The 18,175-nt window shown below is 40.7% G+C and overlaps 1 protein-coding gene across 1 annotated transcript in view; it reads right to left on the minus strand.

The window, feature by feature from the left end:
• The window catches only part of sorbs1 (sorbin and SH3 domain containing 1), a 43,140-nt gene extending 26,204 nt beyond the window's left edge, over positions 1 to 16,936 (minus strand). Inside the window, exons 1-13 of the mRNA XM_084077223.1 lie at positions 16,904 to 16,936; positions 15,835 to 15,921; positions 15,157 to 15,273; positions 14,208 to 14,314; positions 13,639 to 13,780; positions 13,254 to 13,283; positions 11,395 to 11,549; positions 10,780 to 10,840; positions 10,577 to 10,651; positions 8,899 to 8,934; positions 6,753 to 6,849; positions 4,175 to 4,289; positions 2,147 to 2,230 (exon numbers count right to left, since the gene is read on the minus strand). Of these exons, the coding sequence (XP_083933349.1) occupies positions 2,147 to 2,230; positions 4,175 to 4,289; positions 6,753 to 6,849; positions 8,899 to 8,934; positions 10,577 to 10,651; positions 10,780 to 10,840; positions 11,395 to 11,549; positions 13,254 to 13,283; positions 13,639 to 13,780; positions 14,208 to 14,314; positions 15,157 to 15,273; positions 15,835 to 15,868 (1,053 nt within the window). The 5' untranslated portion in view covers positions 15,869 to 15,921; positions 16,904 to 16,936. The remainder of the gene's footprint in view (positions 1 to 2,146; positions 2,231 to 4,174; positions 4,290 to 6,752; positions 6,850 to 8,898; positions 8,935 to 10,576; positions 10,652 to 10,779; positions 10,841 to 11,394; positions 11,550 to 13,253; positions 13,284 to 13,638; positions 13,781 to 14,207; positions 14,315 to 15,156; positions 15,274 to 15,834; positions 15,922 to 16,903) is intronic.
• Positions 16,937 to 18,175: the final 1,239 nt, after the last annotated feature.

Genomic DNA, 18,175 nt, shown 5'->3' on the forward strand with positions numbered 1-18,175 from the left:
GCTAGGACATGATCTCATGTCGTAGGCAGGGGTGCCGCCTCATATGATCCAGGGTGTGGTGTTCCAAGCAAAGCTGCCGGAGGTGACTGACAGACAACACGGACAGGGAACATCTGCTCTGCGGGCAGCCAGTGCCATACTTGCCTGGTGCCAGCTAAGGCCCGAGGCATGGATTTGTCAGGGCACCGCACATCTAACTTCAACCGAGTCATCTATGACAACCTCATTCCCTCGCCCTTCAATCACTTGGTAAATATACCAGATAGACAGACAGGCAGGCGGATGGACAACATTTAATACCTCCGCCAGGAAATCATGCGTTTGGCCTTGTGTGTATACAGTATGTGTGTATACAGTATGTGTGTGTGTGTGTGTGTGTGTGTGTGTGTGTGTGTGTGTGTGTGTGTGTGTGTGTGTGTGTGTGTGTGTGTGTGTGTGTGTGTGTGTGTGTGTGTGTGTGTGTGTTCGTGCGTACGCATGTGTGTATGCCTGCAGTAAATCTTGTGTGCTACTAGGCTGTCATATTTCTTTTCACAGCAGGCCATTAAATTCTCAAAGAATTTCCAAATCGCTGAATGGGGAATCGCAGAGCAATCATCTCTCCAAGCTATGGGATAAGCATGTAGCAAATTACACTTCTCTTGTTTAGGGATGTACCAGATCTAGAATCGCAGACATGAAAGTTCACCGGTACATCTTAATGTTAGATTAAACTGACCACAAACACCAGAATCATCATAATATTTACAGAGTGTTCGGTCCTGATGCTCGGCAAAGCTTGCACCAAAACTAATATAGCTAGCACAGCCGTCATTAAATCACATAAATGTAGAGTTGTCGGACAAACATGATTGGAAAATAACATGTTTGGGTGATGTGATGGGAACTCTTCATGCTGTGGAACGCTTTCATGGCTGTAGAGAGTTTAACTAAATACATCGCTATTATTGTTAGGGGATGCCACCTGGCAGAGATGTGTGTGCTCTACTGAGAGCACCATTCTAGTTGTGTATTTCAAGGGTCTGGGATTGTCGTGGAGTCTAATGCTTGAGTGGACCCCACAGAATCATCAGGCGAAGAGTGACTTGTGCTTCAATCACCTTGTCCAGTGCTCTGTCCTACAGTTATGTCATGTATCCTCATTGGCAGTGTGCATCAATGTTTAAAAAAAAATACAAATAATACAAAATTAAATGTGTTCCATGTGGGTGTTGAGTTAATGGTATGCAAGAACAGCAACGCTGTGAGCTTAGCATTCCTGGCCAGGGACCTGAGGATCCTGTTGTAAGGAAGACAATACAAGATGGCCTATTGCCTAGTGCAGTCACAACAGCTGTTTGATACATCACTTATCCCTATCATATTCCAATATGGCACTCACTCCATATCACTGTCATTGTGTCTCTGAATTAACACACAGTAAATCTAAATCATCTACTTTACACTAGGTAAAAGCTATGGCTATTGTATTAAGTCGGAATATGTTTCCACTGCCTGTGCCGAGAATGATGCAATTCACAAACAAACTCACTGAGGCCCCTCAGGTAAAAGTAAACAGTCTAGGCTTAGACCTGGTGTTTGAGAGATCACACAGTAAATCCTCAGTGTTCATTTGACTCTGAGGGTGTACATATGTAACCAATTGGACCCTTACGGGTCTCCTTGAGTTACAAATGGATAAATGAACAGTGAGCAATTTACTGTGCACAAATGACCCTTTCTTGAGGATGAGCAATGGCAGTAACAGCAGGGAGTTGAATGGGCTTCCCAAAATACTGCTTAGTAAAGCATGGAAACAAGAAAAAACAAAGGACATGAAAAAAGAAATTAGATGTATATTGATCAATGTCTCATTATGTCTCATTGACCTAACCTCAACAGGTCAAAGTAAATTTAGTGCTCAGATGATACAAACTGTGCCCTCCTTACATGCCCTCATGTAAGCCTGATTTTATGTTAAGGTTAATCATTAAAAATATTATTCCGTAAAAGGATGGAGATAAAGTGCCGGGTTTGGAAGAATTTGGAAGTAGTCTTTACAGACAGACACGGTTTGTTTTAGGCATTGTTAAAACATGGATGTTATCACATGCATATTTCATAATAGAATAACACTGTCGTTTAAAAGACAGCGTGACCACTTACCCGCGTTCCCAAACTCCATCTCAGAAAAGAATCTATACCAAGGCTCATTCTCTAAATCTATATCTTCTGGACTTACATCCTGAGTCTAGGGGGCATGGCAACAAGAAAAAGAGGAGAAAGACAGAGAGAAGACATTTCAGACAGCACAGAATATACACATATGAGGCTATGAAACATTCCTGATGGAGCCAACACAATGATTCCCCAGTGTCGTAAACACTGGTTCTCTCCTGTCCCGGGGAACCACAGGGTCTTTGAGAGAGGGGTTCCGGGGGTCCACAGCTAAGTTATTGACAGTTTTGAACCAAATGGACCCTTTCGGCTCTGTAACCCTGAGGGCGTACAAATGTACCCATACGGAATCCATTGTACACGCCTAGAGTTAAATTAACACGATGATTTTACAGTAAAGATTGGGAGTCTGTGGCATAATGCATGTCAAACTGGGGGTCCTTGGAAATCAAAAGGTTGAAAATAACTATCATAAATGATCCAGAATTCTATGTTCCAAAACATGTGGATGCCATTCCTGGCATTGCTTGACAATAGTTGAGTATGTGGATATCTGGCTGCTATGGTGCAACCTTCACTTATGGACTTTTAACTATCCCTGCTTTCTGATGGTCATCGATCCCACCCATGTGCTTCTGTATGTACTGTTAATCTTATTTTTCTGTCATTTTGTGTCCTGCATTGTTATTACTATTTGACAAAAAAATCTTAATAAAGTATGTAAAAAAATAGATAAATAAATGATCCAGAATTCTAATCAAAAAAGGATGTCTTGGGATGTCTTTATGACTGACTGGTATATTAACCAAGCTAGTTCAACAAAAAATGTGGTGCATCCTTCAACGTGCACATATTTGTATCTGTGCATGTTGTACATATCTAGTGCACTGACAAAACACATTCTGTTGGAAATAAAACTGTATGCAAGGACAGATATCTGAAAGTGATTTAATGCAATGAATTGTGAGATATTTTTGGAAGGACTCAATATAGAATATAAATATGTTTGGCACCACGGTGGAGAGCACTAGATGAAAACAAGAAAGAACACAGCCAGCTACAGCAACAAATGTACTGACCCGTAATGACTGAGCCTGTAATTACAAAACAAATTGTGTCCTGCATTTGAGAACGGTTGTCAGGACGAATGAGTGCTTAATTGACCAGCTATCAGCTGCACTCTAACAGTAGGGCTGGGCGATACGACTTCAAATCAATATGTCAAATCAATTGTGCAGTATACCACTCTAGCTGTAGTTTTGAGTGGGAGCCTTTTTCACACCGTTCACACGACTGGTGAACCTTTGCTTCGATTACGATTAATGAAAGATTCTTAAAAAAGAAAATAGTGAAAAGAGAAAAAAAAAGATAACATTTATGTTGCAACGTTCAAGACCTCCTTTGGGGAGAAGATTCAGGGACCGTGCTACGTATTCAAGCAAGAGGGTGTCTAAGGAAAGCCTAATTATGCAGGTGACAAAGCTCATTATCAAAAGACAGACCCTCAAGGACACAGAATGACGGCACAACATACATCAGCTGTGTGTAGACATGACTGCACTTCCTCTCAAGAAAACACAGTATCCATCTTGTGTGTGTGTGTGTGTGTGTGTGTGTGTGTGTGTGTGTGTGTGTGTGTGTGTGTGTGTGTGTGTGTGTGTGTGTGTGTGTGTGTCTGTACACTGATCCCCCTCACACCAAGCCGATTCAGCCCAATAACCTTAAGTTGAACATGGGAAGAACAATGGCTATCCTTGTAAGTGATACTCCCACACTGGCAGAAAGGATCATCTGTCACTGCAACGAGACACCCTCTAGGAATGTCGCACACATGGCAACTCAGGCTGCAAATAATATACTACTACGTCCCCCCTTTAGAGCTGTGTTAGTGAAGCCGCCACGCGCCCGCCAGCTTATAAAACGTAGGGAGAGAGCGGTTACACAACATGCACAGTCAGAGACACCGCACCAGGCGAACACAGGCAATGAAGACAGCAGCTTGGCTTGGCTAGCGTACCGTTCTCTCCAGCTTAAGCACCGATGATTTTCCTGGCTCGTATTCAAAGATGCTCTTGGGTTCCGCACGATACTTCCTGGTGTCCACCTTTTTATCTGGGGGCTCCCACTCGTTCCTATGAAGAGGGAGAGAGGAGAGGGAGGGGGGGGGGGGTTGAGATGGAGGAGAGCCTATCCTTATCAAGTGGTCTCCATGGCAACCATTCTAAAGATGACGTCCTAGTCATGATGAGAGCTCATCCATTTGGATCTGCTGTTTTCTCCCCCTGTTTTCTTCACTTATGATGACGGAACACAAAATTCATTTCACAGGCCTGTCAAAGCACTAATCGAATCAGTTCAACAAGATTGTTTGCTGTGACCGAAACCAGAACAAAGAATTTCCTCAGATGATACTTAATAGCCAGACTTCAGAAGACAAACAAAATGTAATGGACGATACCATGTATTTAAAATATAAATATAGAGGGATCATTGCAAAAGAAAAAAATCTATTAAAAATGACATTAAATGAATACATTTATTTGTACTATTTAGTATTGATATCAGCCTCAAAAATCCAATATCGGTCAGGTCGGGCTCAAGGCACAAGGTTTATGAAGTATTATAACTTATAATAATATAATCTATAAGTGCTGGTCATAATGCCTTATAAACTCAGTGGAACAGCATTTCATAACAGCCAGGTAACGCTTTAATTAAAGGTCGGGTCTATAATGCATTATAATTGCATTTATAATGCATTGTAATGCATCATAATGCATTATAATGCACTTATATAATGCTTCATAACACTTGTTATAAATGTTTATAATTATATATAATTACATACATAAACAACAACCTATAACAAACACACTTTATAGCTGACTAAGTTATGGTAGTTATAATGTGCTGTTCCACTGAGCTTATAATGCATTATGACCAGCACTTGTTATACGTTTTAAAAGTAAAATCTAAAAGGTTGTAAACATTTATAACGAGTGTTATAATGCCTTATAAGCACACTATAATGCATTATAAATGCAATTATAATGCATTATAGACCCAACCTTTAAGTAAAGTGTTACCAAAATGTTTTAATATATGATATCGTACAGTAATCGCTGCCAATGTGTTTCATATGGTCAGTTGTTCCCGAAGCAAGCAAAAAATGCACTTTCTCAGGAGACTGAACTTTTATATGGTAGACCGTACCATTATGGTTTTAATTGAGAGTATTCTGTGCTACTGCCTGGTCTGGTTGGGAAATACTGAATTGACTCTTTAATTAAATTACAGAAAAAATGTTTAAGCAATTCTGCAACAGGGGGGCAGCGGCCTGAGGCTATAACTATTGGGGTCCTTGGCATGGGAAGGTATGGGAACCCCTGCCCTAGCTAATCTATACAGCATTTGACTAGACGGACTAATTAATACAACAGAATTACCTCTGGTGTAAGAATGAGAGAGCAAGAAGAAACATCAAGTTTCCTTCTACAAACAGATACTGCTGTAAAAGATTCAACTACTAAAATGGCAAAAACTGCAACTTCCAGTTAATTACTGGTTACTAAATCATTTTGTTTTTTGAGCTCTTTACATAAAAGTTACATCTTAAACAAACTATCATCACAGTTTTCTTTTAAACCTCAAACGGTGTACATTACGTAATGTTTGTTTTCTCCAAAATGGACAAAGAAAGCCCATTCAGTTCATTCAGAGGACAGTCAGTTAGTCATGTCATCTAGAGCTCCACTGAACAACAGTTTATCCTCCGTCACCTGTCCTCCCTTCATCACTCCATCATTCATTCTTGCACATGCTTTAGAGGGTGGATTGTCTTTGTCAGCGCTGACTTTCTATGTGTGTGTGTGTGGGGGGCAGGGGGGACCATGGGTGGGGTCACAGTAGGGCTGTGACCCCACTTTGTTGTGGCGTACAAAAATAGTCAAAATAGAAAATCAACAAGCTCACAACCTGTTGCGATCGAGCTTGTAGATCTGCGATTTTCAGTCGTTCTCCAGCCCCAGGTCACAGCTAGCATGCGGTCTGCCTTAATCTCCAGCTCCCGACTAGCTCCAGTGGGGAGCTGGAGATTAAGGCAGACCGCACTAAACACCAGGTCTGGGGATCTTGCTCTGCTCTGTAGTGTATAACAGTTCTTAGAGTTGGGGCTGGGACCCCCGGGGGTCGTTGAGGGAGTTCCAGCAGGGGGTCCCCAATCCCATGCATCTAAATGATTGATAGTTAGGAACCAAATGGACCCTTACAGGTCTGTAACTCCGACAGTGTACAAATGGAACCACAGGTCCATTTTGTTCCATTGATACACTCTCGGACTTATGGGGGTCTATGGCCTATTGCATACCAAACTGGAATCTGCAATCAGAGCATACAAATATTCATATTCCATTTCACCGGAGACAAACGGTTACTGCGCGTGGTGTCTCATCCTATCTGGTGTGTCAAGTAGAGTGGAAGAGAAACAAAGTTTTGGAAAAACAGGGACAAGAAATGGGGAAATCAGGCCTGTTTAGTACAGCCACAGGTAAATGATCCCATAAGCTGCAGATGCATGGCAGATGAAGGAAACCCACCTCTTGGGTTTGAGAGAGGAGGTCCGCGTTGGCACGGGCAGCGACCGAGCTCTTGGATCCACCTCTGCAGCACTTTGAGAACGTGGGACCCCATTTACTGAAACAGAATAGAAACAGAATGAGGCTCAGCTGTATTAACGGATCACCTGAAATGTATTCAACCACTTAAACCCCATATGGGCCCCCTCAGGGCTCTATACTAGTAGTGTCTGTTCTGTTCTGAAAATAGGCGATCGACTGTCGATCTGCTATTCTCTGCGAAAGCTTTCCTCAAGGATGCTGGGAAAAAGGCCCATATGTTTTTCTGTTAGAACTAGAAACAAAAACTATTCTGTGGGAACAAGACGTGGCTACATGTGACAAATACTAATTCTGATTTTGCATATTTATCATGCCTTAATTGGTAGACAATGTAGTTTTCTTTTAAAAAATAAAACATTTAAATATCAGATTTACACCAGATAAAAACATTATTATTGAATTTAAGTTGAATTCAATCTTTTCTGAATCCAGTGGTACCAAGCATTTGATATAACTCGTAGTTAGTCTCAAGGGGTTACTCGTTTTATCACTTTTCACTAAAACAATAGTGGGAATACAGGTTCTTATGAACACATTTACAAAACAAAGTATGCATCGAATGACCAGATACAGAGAATTTTAGGGAGGAATTAAGAGAAATGTAGCTCCATAAACATGAGTTTACATATACTGTATTTCTAAGAGGTTTATGGGCATGGATGCATTCAGAGAAACCTATAGATCCCTATTCCTTTTTAATATGTCTAATCCACTAAGACTTAATTTATACAGCATCATACAACAGAGTCATGCACCGGAAAAGGCAGAAGCTCATAATGTGTTTTATTGGGCCATTTTGCAAGACTGTAGATCAGCTATTTTCTGCGCGCGACTGACATACGACAAAATATAAATCAGGCTTAATTAAACCCTATAATGCTTTGTTAACTGGAGTCCCGACGCATTGCGAGTTTGTGGATCTGTTATTTTTGCAGAATGTCACCCCCTAGAACAGGGAAGCTATAGGGTTCATGTGGTTATTAACAAACACACTCAAGAGCCAAGAGCAATAAACTGACAAGTTGTCCAGACTACCACCCATCTCCTCATCTCTACTGTCGCCACTCTCACAATCTGGACTCTGGAGGCTCAATAAAAATGTCTTCTCAGTGTCAACTGATGTTACCAGTTCAATCACCTCCTGAGCACTGAATCCTTTTACAGAATGAGCCATATCTCATTTACAGCACCTCCACCCCTGTGGCTGCCTGCCAGCAAGACTGACAGTAGCCAACTGCAACACACCAGATACTGTATGTGAATAAAAATACACCTGCACCTACATGTCAAACACCAAAGACCAAAGATGTTTGTAAACAAGCAGCTGTCTTTGGGATTTATCCTCTCCCTGTGTACAGTATCTGTCTGTCTGCGTGCGTGCGTGCGTGCGTGCGCGTGTGCGTGTGTGAGAGGGGGAGAAAGGGTGGGGGAAACAAAGTGTCGATAATTGACTTGGGGTGAAAATGTGAGATCCAAAACAGACATTCTATACATATTGGAAATCCCATTGGAATATATATAATGTCTCAACAGTCACAATATCAATACTGGACCAAGAAAAAGCAACCAATTATAATAACCGTAACCCTTTTTTCACTAACCCCTTGAGACTAATGAATATACTAAAAAAGTATATTAAGAAAACCCTTGCACTGTAGCCTCATAATTTATGTCAACAGATTTGTGCTTAGCTCAGCTACTACTTTAACGTGCTGTAAAGGAAATTCCACTGAAGACATGAAGCGTGACCGCTGGAATTGTAAAATATTTTCAGTAAATGCATTATTTTTTTCTTTAGAAGGGATCTTTAAATTGGGTTCAACATGACATTTTGTATGCAACAGGGATGCCGACTAGCAGGTTTTATGTAATAATAATCATAATAATAATAGCTCAGATTTATATAGCGCTTTTCTAAGTACACTTTACACAAAGAAAATGAAGGAACAAACTTTATCATTTAGGTGTCATTTATTCTGCCATGACCAGAACCTGGGTAACAAATTTCATTTTGTACCTGTATGAAATGACAATAAAACTCCTTGAACTTTGAAATGTAACTTACCGTCTTCCAAGTACCCGAAGGGAGTGGGGCCATCGTCTGAAAGAGGAACACAAGAGAATCTAAATCCATTCAATATCCCTCTAATTTAAGTTACTGACAATTTTAAGCCTTGATGCACAAATGTGTTCCAGGATAACATCGTAACTTGGAAATTACTTATAGTGTGTCAAAATATTGTATCAAATAATAACATTATTTTGAGAAAAAAAAAGTTTTTCAATGTGGTTGTTGCTGTCTCAGACCTTCCATTAGTCTAATCATTACACTTTCACCTACAGTACCTAATCAAAGTGTATGTCTGAGAGTGTCAGGTCAATGTACTTTGGAGGATGCATTACTGAGCTAAAAACAGATCCCCTGACATCGATTTGCATCCATGTTATGAATAAATAATGGTCAATAAAGGGAAAAAAAAAGTCTCCACATTTAGAATGAAAACACAGCATCTTTTCTGGAAACAAACAGGATAAACGAAATCATAGGGATAGCGCTCAAAACTGCACAATGAGTCAGTTGTCAGCTGTGGATATGAGTATATAAAGTAACCAAACATGAACACAAGGAACCATGTGCACCATGTGCTTGGTACAAACAAATAAAGTCCTCTTTGTCAGGCTGTAGTCAATAGGACTCCAGCAGCACCTAGTGACTAAAATACAACACTACAACTAAGAGCTCATTGTTGAGTGAAAGGCAAATGAGTAGACTAGTCATGCTCCGATGATTTTGCTGTTTACATGAACACTCCACTATAAGTCACTATCTATCTAATAGATCAGCTCAGTTCTACAGATTCTGACAATGATGATGAGCAACAAAAGGAAAAGTCAATGAACAAAATGTTATGTTTTAATAAATGTAAATGAAGAGACAGGAGGTTTTCATATAGATTTCTTGAACTGGTTAAGAACCAAAAGTTGTCATTCTTCTGAAGATCAGTTTGCTCTCAGAAGGATATGAAGGCAACTCTGACAATTCAGTTCTTAGCTATCTTTAAACTGCAAGCAAGCAAAAAAAAACAGTAATTGAGTTTATGAACTATGGTAAAATCAAGATAGTGACGTTATTACTGCCAATTATGCCATATTATTGTAAAGCTACAATCCGTAAATCTTATGTCTGCTGTGTCACTCTCCCGATGGAGAGAGGTAAATGCTACAATGTCCAAATTACAGTAAACATAGGGCACATGTAGTGTCAAATGCGGTGCGCTGTCTGCTTCAAGTAACTTTATTGACATTGTCAAAATGTCTCGAATGTCTCAATAGAAGAGTAGGAAGGCCCACTCCAACCACTGTGTTCGTTATATTGAATTAACCCCCGGATTGTAGTTTTAATTCAGACTGGCAATCCTCAGTGTTTCTCTCAGTCTCTTTTCATTATTTCAAGAAATCTGCATGACTCTTGTAGTAAATGTCAGCTACATGGGAAAGGCTGAGCTATTGGATGGATTGGACCTGGGTATTAAAGCATTTGAAATACTTTCAAATACTTATAATATTTTGTTCTGACTGTTTCCATGTGGTGCCAGATTGGGGTAAATTACTGTAGATTTTGTTCTTGGCTGGTGACCAGGCAAGACGAAGATTGAGGACAGCTGAAGTATTTGAAAGACCCCAGGATATGACTAGGAGATTAGTAAAGCCAATGGAGCGGAGCGCTTACTGCCATTGGGTACCTTTTGACTTCATCATAGAGTCATAGTTCTCTGGGAAAATGTAGGTGGGACGGTATGGATTTTCCTCAATAGGTTCTGAACATGGTGATGGAGAGACAGAACATAGTGGGGAGGAAAATGACAAACACTCACTGGGAGGGTGATACAGAGATAACATCTTATCAAACACACAAAGAAAACAAGAGATGATAAACGGTCCTTACCAGGTATTCTGTGTATCTGTTTGAACATACTCTTATACCAGTCTTTGGACTTCTCTGTGTTCTGCAAGTGAGATATGCAAGTAAAGTAAGTAATCTTGTGTCATAGGCATAGCAAGTATTTCTGGGAAGTATTTTCCATGTGATTTTTAGACAGCCCTATAATCTGAGTAATGCATAGTCTCCATGAAATAGGATTGCATAATTTTCATTATAATAATATCACAATTTCACCAGCACTATGTAAGAGTGACATGGGAAAATCTGAAATATTTCCAAATTCATCCTCAAATCAAGTCAACGAAGAAAAGACAACATTGCAATCACAACTATGATTCATTTAGCATTAGTGTCGGCTCCATTATGAAGCTTTATATGTTCAGTAACTTACAAAGAACCAAGCCATGTCTTCTACTACATTTGGACACCTCCTCTGAGGTCAAAGAATCATAAGACTATAACAACAGTAATTAATGTAACAAATTGTGACCTCGACCTTTGACCTTTTCAGAGCATGTCGTTGGGGCAGTCTACTGATCTTTCCCCAAAAAGTTCATGAAAATCCACACAATCGTTCTTGATCTTGACCTTGATTGTGATTGTGTGATTGTGGCTCACCCGCACAGGCACATTGGGTTGGTTGAGAGGAGCCAGGACAGGGGAGGGGTGGAATGACAGACGCATCCTCTTTCCATCCATGTCTGGGACAGGGCTGAGGGCTGCAGGGGACCCTCTGTCTGGTTCAGGGGTTTTGTCCCGTTCCGGGGTTGGGTCTGAAAAGCAAAGCAAACCCACTGACCTCAAAGCTGTGCCAATGATGGCGGGAGGAACAAAAAGCATACGGAAAAAAACCCTGATGTATTTTTTTATGACAGTTTTGAGAGGGATCTGGCATCAAGGCAAGATGTAAGTATTGTGCTTAACAAAATGAATCAAGAGGAAAGAAGGGTCCACACTTAACAAATTGTACAAATAATGAGGGTGTGTCAGCATATGATAAATAGTAGGCAAATTAGTTCAGAACATAAAGAAGAAATATATATAATGTCTTATCAGAGCAGTTAGTGGTTATCAGACCTTTGTCAAATGGAATTTAAATATTTATTCTACTCAAAATGGAGAGCCAGACGGAGCAGGTTTAGAGCATCAGAGTGATTGAAGTACAGACCACCCATCTGGCACTTCCAGTGGGATAAAATAATGAAAAGGTAAAACCTATTTGACGCAGGTCCAGTAGGTGTCAGGACATTTATAAATCACATTTAATATGTATTGGCTGACATTCTATTATTAAGTTAGGCACAATTTGTGTTAGGCATGCTTTATAGTATTTCCATATACAGTAATATGACACTTTTGAAATGAATCATTCCATAATCTGTATCATGGTTACACAAAGAAATCTAACATCACCTTATGATGTTAGTAGCACCCATTAAGTCTGCTGTCTCAATTTAGTTTTTAATCGTTTTCTTATCTTATTTCCACCAATTTAGGCGTTAGGCCAATTCCCAAATTGTTCCCCAAACACTCGTGTGTTTCACTGCTAACACCTACAGTTTGGTCATTTGGAAGGGTGTGGGCGAGGACGCGTCTCCTCCGATACACAGCCGTTCTTTTCACCTGATTGTGAGGAGTTTCACTGGGAGGGGCGCACAGAGTGCTGCGCTATGAGCTTGTAGATCTGCTATTTTTAGAAATATCGTGGACAATTTGTGCAAATATAATATATGTTTTAAACACACATTTTTAACTCCGATCTGTGCTTCTGGGGGAGTCACTGGAACAACATACTTTGAGATGGGAGTCCGCGGCAAATATACATATCATTTTGGGTTGTCCTTGACATGGAAAAGTTGGAGCACCACGGATATAGCAACATAGTTAGGATTTAGAAAACATTTTTAGATATGTATTTGGCTGCGGACCCCCATCTCAAAATGTTTTGTTCCAGGGACCCCCATGAAGCAAAGATTTGAGTTACAAAAGTTCGCTTTAAAAATATATATATTCAAAGATTTGGACACATTTTCAAGATTTTTCACCGAGTACCGCGCTATGAGCTTGTATATCTGCTATTTTTGAATAGCCAAAGAAATCTTAAAATGACACAGATGCGTTCCCGGATTGAATGGGTGCCCTGACCAACCTGCAGGTGTCGCTAGTGCAGCAACAGAGCTCACCCTCCCCACCCGGCTTCCCACTCTCGAGCGCCCAGCCAAGCCGGAGGCATCGCAGAGGATTCAAACCCCTAAGCCCACCGTGGTGGTGGGCAGGAATTTTTTCCCCTGCGCCACCTGAGCGCATCAATTGTTAAGGCAGCAGCAGCGGGTTGTTGTGACAGATGTAAAAAATAAAAAATGAAAAAAAAGAAGAAAGATTGCCACATAATAAAACTGGCGGCAGTTGGCCGCATCTTGGAATAAAAAGACAAGTCACAAATATCTGTGAGAATACACCGTAACCTTAATGCATACCTTCCAAATGAGAAAGACTCTTTTGTTGCTCTGCAGTGAGAAAAGGACACAGCGAACAAGGACAAAGACAGGACAGATACATGAGACTGAGGGACACACAGCTAAAGTGGAAGTCGGTTGGTCATAGAGCAAAATACCACATGTGCTAATGCAGCATCACAATGATTCACAGTTTATCATATCACAATTTAAATGACCATGCAGCTCAGCTGATACAGCAATGCTACACAAGTCCTCAGTGTTACGGATCCATTTGGTTCCATTCCAGTTACTAATGGATAAATTAACACTGAGGTCCATTAAGTTCCAAATCCCCAGACAACAAACTATACAGTCAAATCGGAAATGTTTTTCTACTTCCGACATGCAATGTGAGAACCCTTACCTCTGTTGTGTTGCAGCAGGACTATGGTGGGGTTGACTGTGGTGGTGGAGGGATACCCGGAGCTGGAGGGTGATGCGATGTGGTTCTGAATGTCAGTAGAAGCCGGCACCTGATTTTCCTTTGAGCCCTCAGGTGAGCTTGCCTAAGTGTGACAAAATAAAATATAACTGAATATATACATATAACTTAATACAATATATTGCACAATAACAAAATGGCTTCACGGTTTCTGTTCTGCTGACATTATTTCAATCAACCTTCTTTTTGACATGTTTTCAACCTGTCGATGCTAAGCAAAATTGTTTTTTTCATCGATTTTCTAAACATTTCTAAAATAGCAAAAATAGACACATTGTGAGCTTGTAGATCGGCTATTTTCGCAGCGTGACAATATCTGTAGAGAAACAATCATTGAATTTGATTGACACTTGTAAGCTACATGGTATATCCTCAAATGAACATTACTGAAATCTAATAAACATCTCAGTGGATGAAAATATCACCTTACACTCTATGATTGGAAGGGATCAAACACAGGCTCGTGTTCAATGGGGTGGAAGTGAACGCACCTGGCACTGAGTGTTGTTTACGGTAGGTAAATCAGCTGTGATGTTTCTGCCTCCTTCAGCCAATGCCGCCTTAGAGCTGTCTCCATTAATCTGGCTCGTCCAGCCACCTGAAAACAGTCCAGAATTCTTTCAGTTTAGCAGCCCACAGCGGGCGGGAGTAACAAGATAATGGAAATGATACCAGAACGTGCAGCATTCCATTTCACTTGGCACTGAACCCCGTAACGTGAAACCAGAAAAGGGAAACAAATTAATTGGTAATTAAATACATCTCTTCTGTATCCCGCAGGGCGTGAATGCTTCTCCTGGTAGCTTTCATCGACAGAGATGCTGATATCCATGGGGAGGGAAGAAAAAGCGATTCTCCCACAATACGTGAACTTTGTCATCAGAACAAGGCGTCTATTCACTGGGCTGTGAAGGCTGTTTGTTCCAATGGCCTTTATATTCAGGCTCTACAACAATTAAAGAGTCTCCCCCGAAAGCCTTGGCCTGTCTCCAGTCCATTTCCAATGCCCTCAGTGCAACAAACAAGCCCACAGTCAAGGCTCCCCACCCGTCCCGAAAGTCCAGTGTAGGAAGGGCTCAACAAAGAGCTTCTTTGACAAACTCATGAAAATATGAGCAATCACGGCATCACCACTGGTGTGCCAGGCAACCAAAAACAAACACACTTCGGAACGTGACAGGTTATATAACTCATCCTGACATCCTGACATATGGCCATGAATTCCAGTTGAGCTCGAAAAGGTATCCGAGGAATCTCAGGTTGGACGAGCACGCATAAACACCCACTAGAATACAGCAACATTATCATCTTCCGCTCACATTCCACAGTTGCTTGTCCCTTTTCACAGAGCATTGCAAATGTCATTGCGCTATAAATATTCTTGCATTACATGGATTACGACAGTATTACTGAAGTGTTATGGCATTCTCTCCAACTTACTTGGCGCTGTGATGCTGCTGGAGTCTTCACTGATGCTGTCCTCATCGTCTATGTGGACGAGGGTGGCTCTTAGGGTCACGACGCCTTTCCCTTTGCACACTCTGCTGGAATCCAATGCTAACCAGCGCATAGGACACAAAACAAACACATGAGAACATGGGAGATGATCATCGTTTCCTCACTCCCTGATTCGTGGAAAGGCTGGCACAGCAGTCCCACTTTCAGCAGGAGATATACAGTCTCATTGCATCAGCACTCGTGGGAAACCAAAAGCTATTGCTACCTCGTGCCCCAAATGATTAAAATAGAAGTTCAACATCAAATCCAGGGCACCAAATTGATACTCCGCTGCTCTGTGGCGTTAATTGCTCCGCTGCTGGGACATGACTAACACTAATAGGCAGATTAACACTATTAGAGCCAAGAATAGAACAGCTGTAGCATGTATACATAGCTTGTTGCACGTTGTTCTCGTCACAGCTTGTTTAAGTGACTTGCAGGTTAACATAATGAGTTTTAAAGCATCCTTCTAAGCTTCCCTGGGTGTGTATAAGGTGTCCCACAGTGTGGGTGTTGAAAGATAGATGAGGCAGAGGTGTGCGCACGCACACGTGTGTGTATGTGTACAGTATGTGTGCGTGTGCGTGTGCGTGTGTGTGTGTGTGTGAGACAGCTCACCTGCAGCAGGAATCAGGTCAGGGGAGCCTTTCATGGTTCTCAGAGGCGTGATCTTGACAGTGCTAAACGAGCGTGGGCCAGGTGAGACTATGACAAGACATAAAACAGATCTTGTAAAAGTACATCTAAAAGGCACGTTATTTCCAGAGAATTATAGTCTCTCACAAGTGCAACATACAGTATTAATGTCACATCAATCCTTTAAGAAATAAAAGCTAAAACAAAAGTTTATTTCCAGGTACATTTTGTTTCTTTGCCGGGGGGAAGAAAGATAAATGATAGGGAGGGAGGAGTTGATACTGACAGTCTGTACCATTGATAATATAAAGTGGAGTGCTCTGTTTCTATTCCTAGTGAGTCACAATAGAACAATCCATCAAAGTCCATATCAACAGGATCCCTGTGTGCGTGAACGTGACTTGACTGTTTATTGATCACCCACCCATATCAAAGCAAGTACAGTCCACACTACACCTAGAGGTTGCAGTGATTCTCAAACATTTTCATGTCAAGGAAATTGATATGTATGCAGGATTTGGTAACCAGGGAGGGACCCCATAAGAGAAGATATGTGTTTTTAAAAATCTTTTTTTTCCACCCAAAATGTGCAAGATTTGAAAAATCTTTATAGAATAGCCTATCAACAATCTCACGACATCGTGAGCTTGTATATCGGCTGCTTTCGGATAGCTGACGCGTAAAATAGGGTTAAAGCGGTTAAGCTGATTTTGAGGTGATATTAAATAGTTTTTCTGGGGACCCCCTGGAACCCCACTTTGAGAACCACTGAGTTAGTGGACGGTAGATTGACAATAGATGCATTTTAAATTGACTAGCAGCCAAACACATGAGTTCAAACCACAATTAGCCTGCCTTAATTGATACTGTTTTACCGTTCATATTTTATTACCATATTAATATTCAATATTCATTCACAATATCTTCATGGAACAGGCTCACTTTATAAACCCAGATAATGCAGTAGTGTGAGATTACTACAGTACTTACTGTACAGAGAGACAATTTACTGGATTACTCACACAGAGATAGTTGCAGAGAGATTACTTACTTGATGCTCGACCCGGCCTTACACTGCCCTCTTCTGGAGAGCCCTGTTATAACAAGACAAAACAATTCTCAGCAAATTCCCATGTTTCAAATATGAATGAAAAGTGTTTGGGCTGTAGGTAGTTTGTGCAGTATAACACTCTAGCTGTAGTTTTCTACAGGGTTATTTTAAAATCAGGGATTATGAAAACTGCATGGTTTTGGAAAGTACATTCAGATGAAATTCTTGAGTGGGCACCTTTTCCACACCTTCCATCAGACTGATCTCCCGACTTATAGCCTGTAGTAGTCAGGACGACAAAGTTTGGTGTGTAGGCCGCTATATGCTCGCCTCTGGCATGCTTTCATTGACTCTAGTGCTGCTGTTAGTGATGCATAAAATAGCTGCAATCGGGGAGCACATACTACAGCTAATGAAAATGTAGAGGCACACCTATGGTTGTGTTACAGGCTGAAATGAGATCTAGTGAAGCCAAACAGCGAGGCCGTGAACGTGTCATCATTAGTTACAAATCTAGTTCAGAACCAGGGCTGTCACAATCATTGCATTATCACCAGATCGCAATGAATTATGATCATCAAAATTAGATTTGCATTATCGTTCCAATCATCTGTATAAATGAATCTATTGAAAATTAGCTAAAATAGCCGATCTACAATCGTCACATTGAGACGCGTTGTGAGCTTGTAGATCGGCTATCTTTTAAGTATAAAATCATTAAATGCATGCGCGTGTTTGAGTACATTTATTTTGATCATAGGTACTGGTCATTTCTGTGTACATTTGAGTTATTTGTCATATCTGCCCTGTGCAATTTTTGTTTACAAAGCCTAAATAAGTTATATGTTTTGAATTATATGTTCTAATGTTCAATGCCAAAAAGTATTTGCACAAAAAAAATATTGTGCGACAATTAATCATCAACTCAAATGTCCTGTTCAGAACACATCCAGGTGATGTGGCTGGATGTCACACCATTCAGTAATGGTCTGCATTTTTCCTCTCAGAGAAAGCTTTTAAAAGCTGCCTCATAAACAATGTATTGTAATGTGTTGTACAGAATATCTGGCACACAAGTAAAATTTAATTAAAAAATATAGCTGCAAGCAGCGATAATATGGGGCCAGGAGAGAGAAAGAGAAATGATAATTCCTTTAACAGGTCAGTTCATGAAAGTCCTTGCGGTCTTGTTTCCAATGAGTGCCTGTGAGCAATTAGGGGTTAAGAGTCTTGCTCAGGGACAAATTTCATTTCATCGACACATTTGCTGAC

The sequence above is a fragment of the Gymnoscopelus microlampas genome (genome assembly GCF_963454915.1).
Source record: "Gymnoscopelus microlampas genome assembly, chromosome: 13".
NCBI classification, from domain to species: Eukaryota; Metazoa; Chordata; class Actinopteri; order Myctophiformes; family Myctophidae; genus Gymnoscopelus; species Gymnoscopelus microlampas.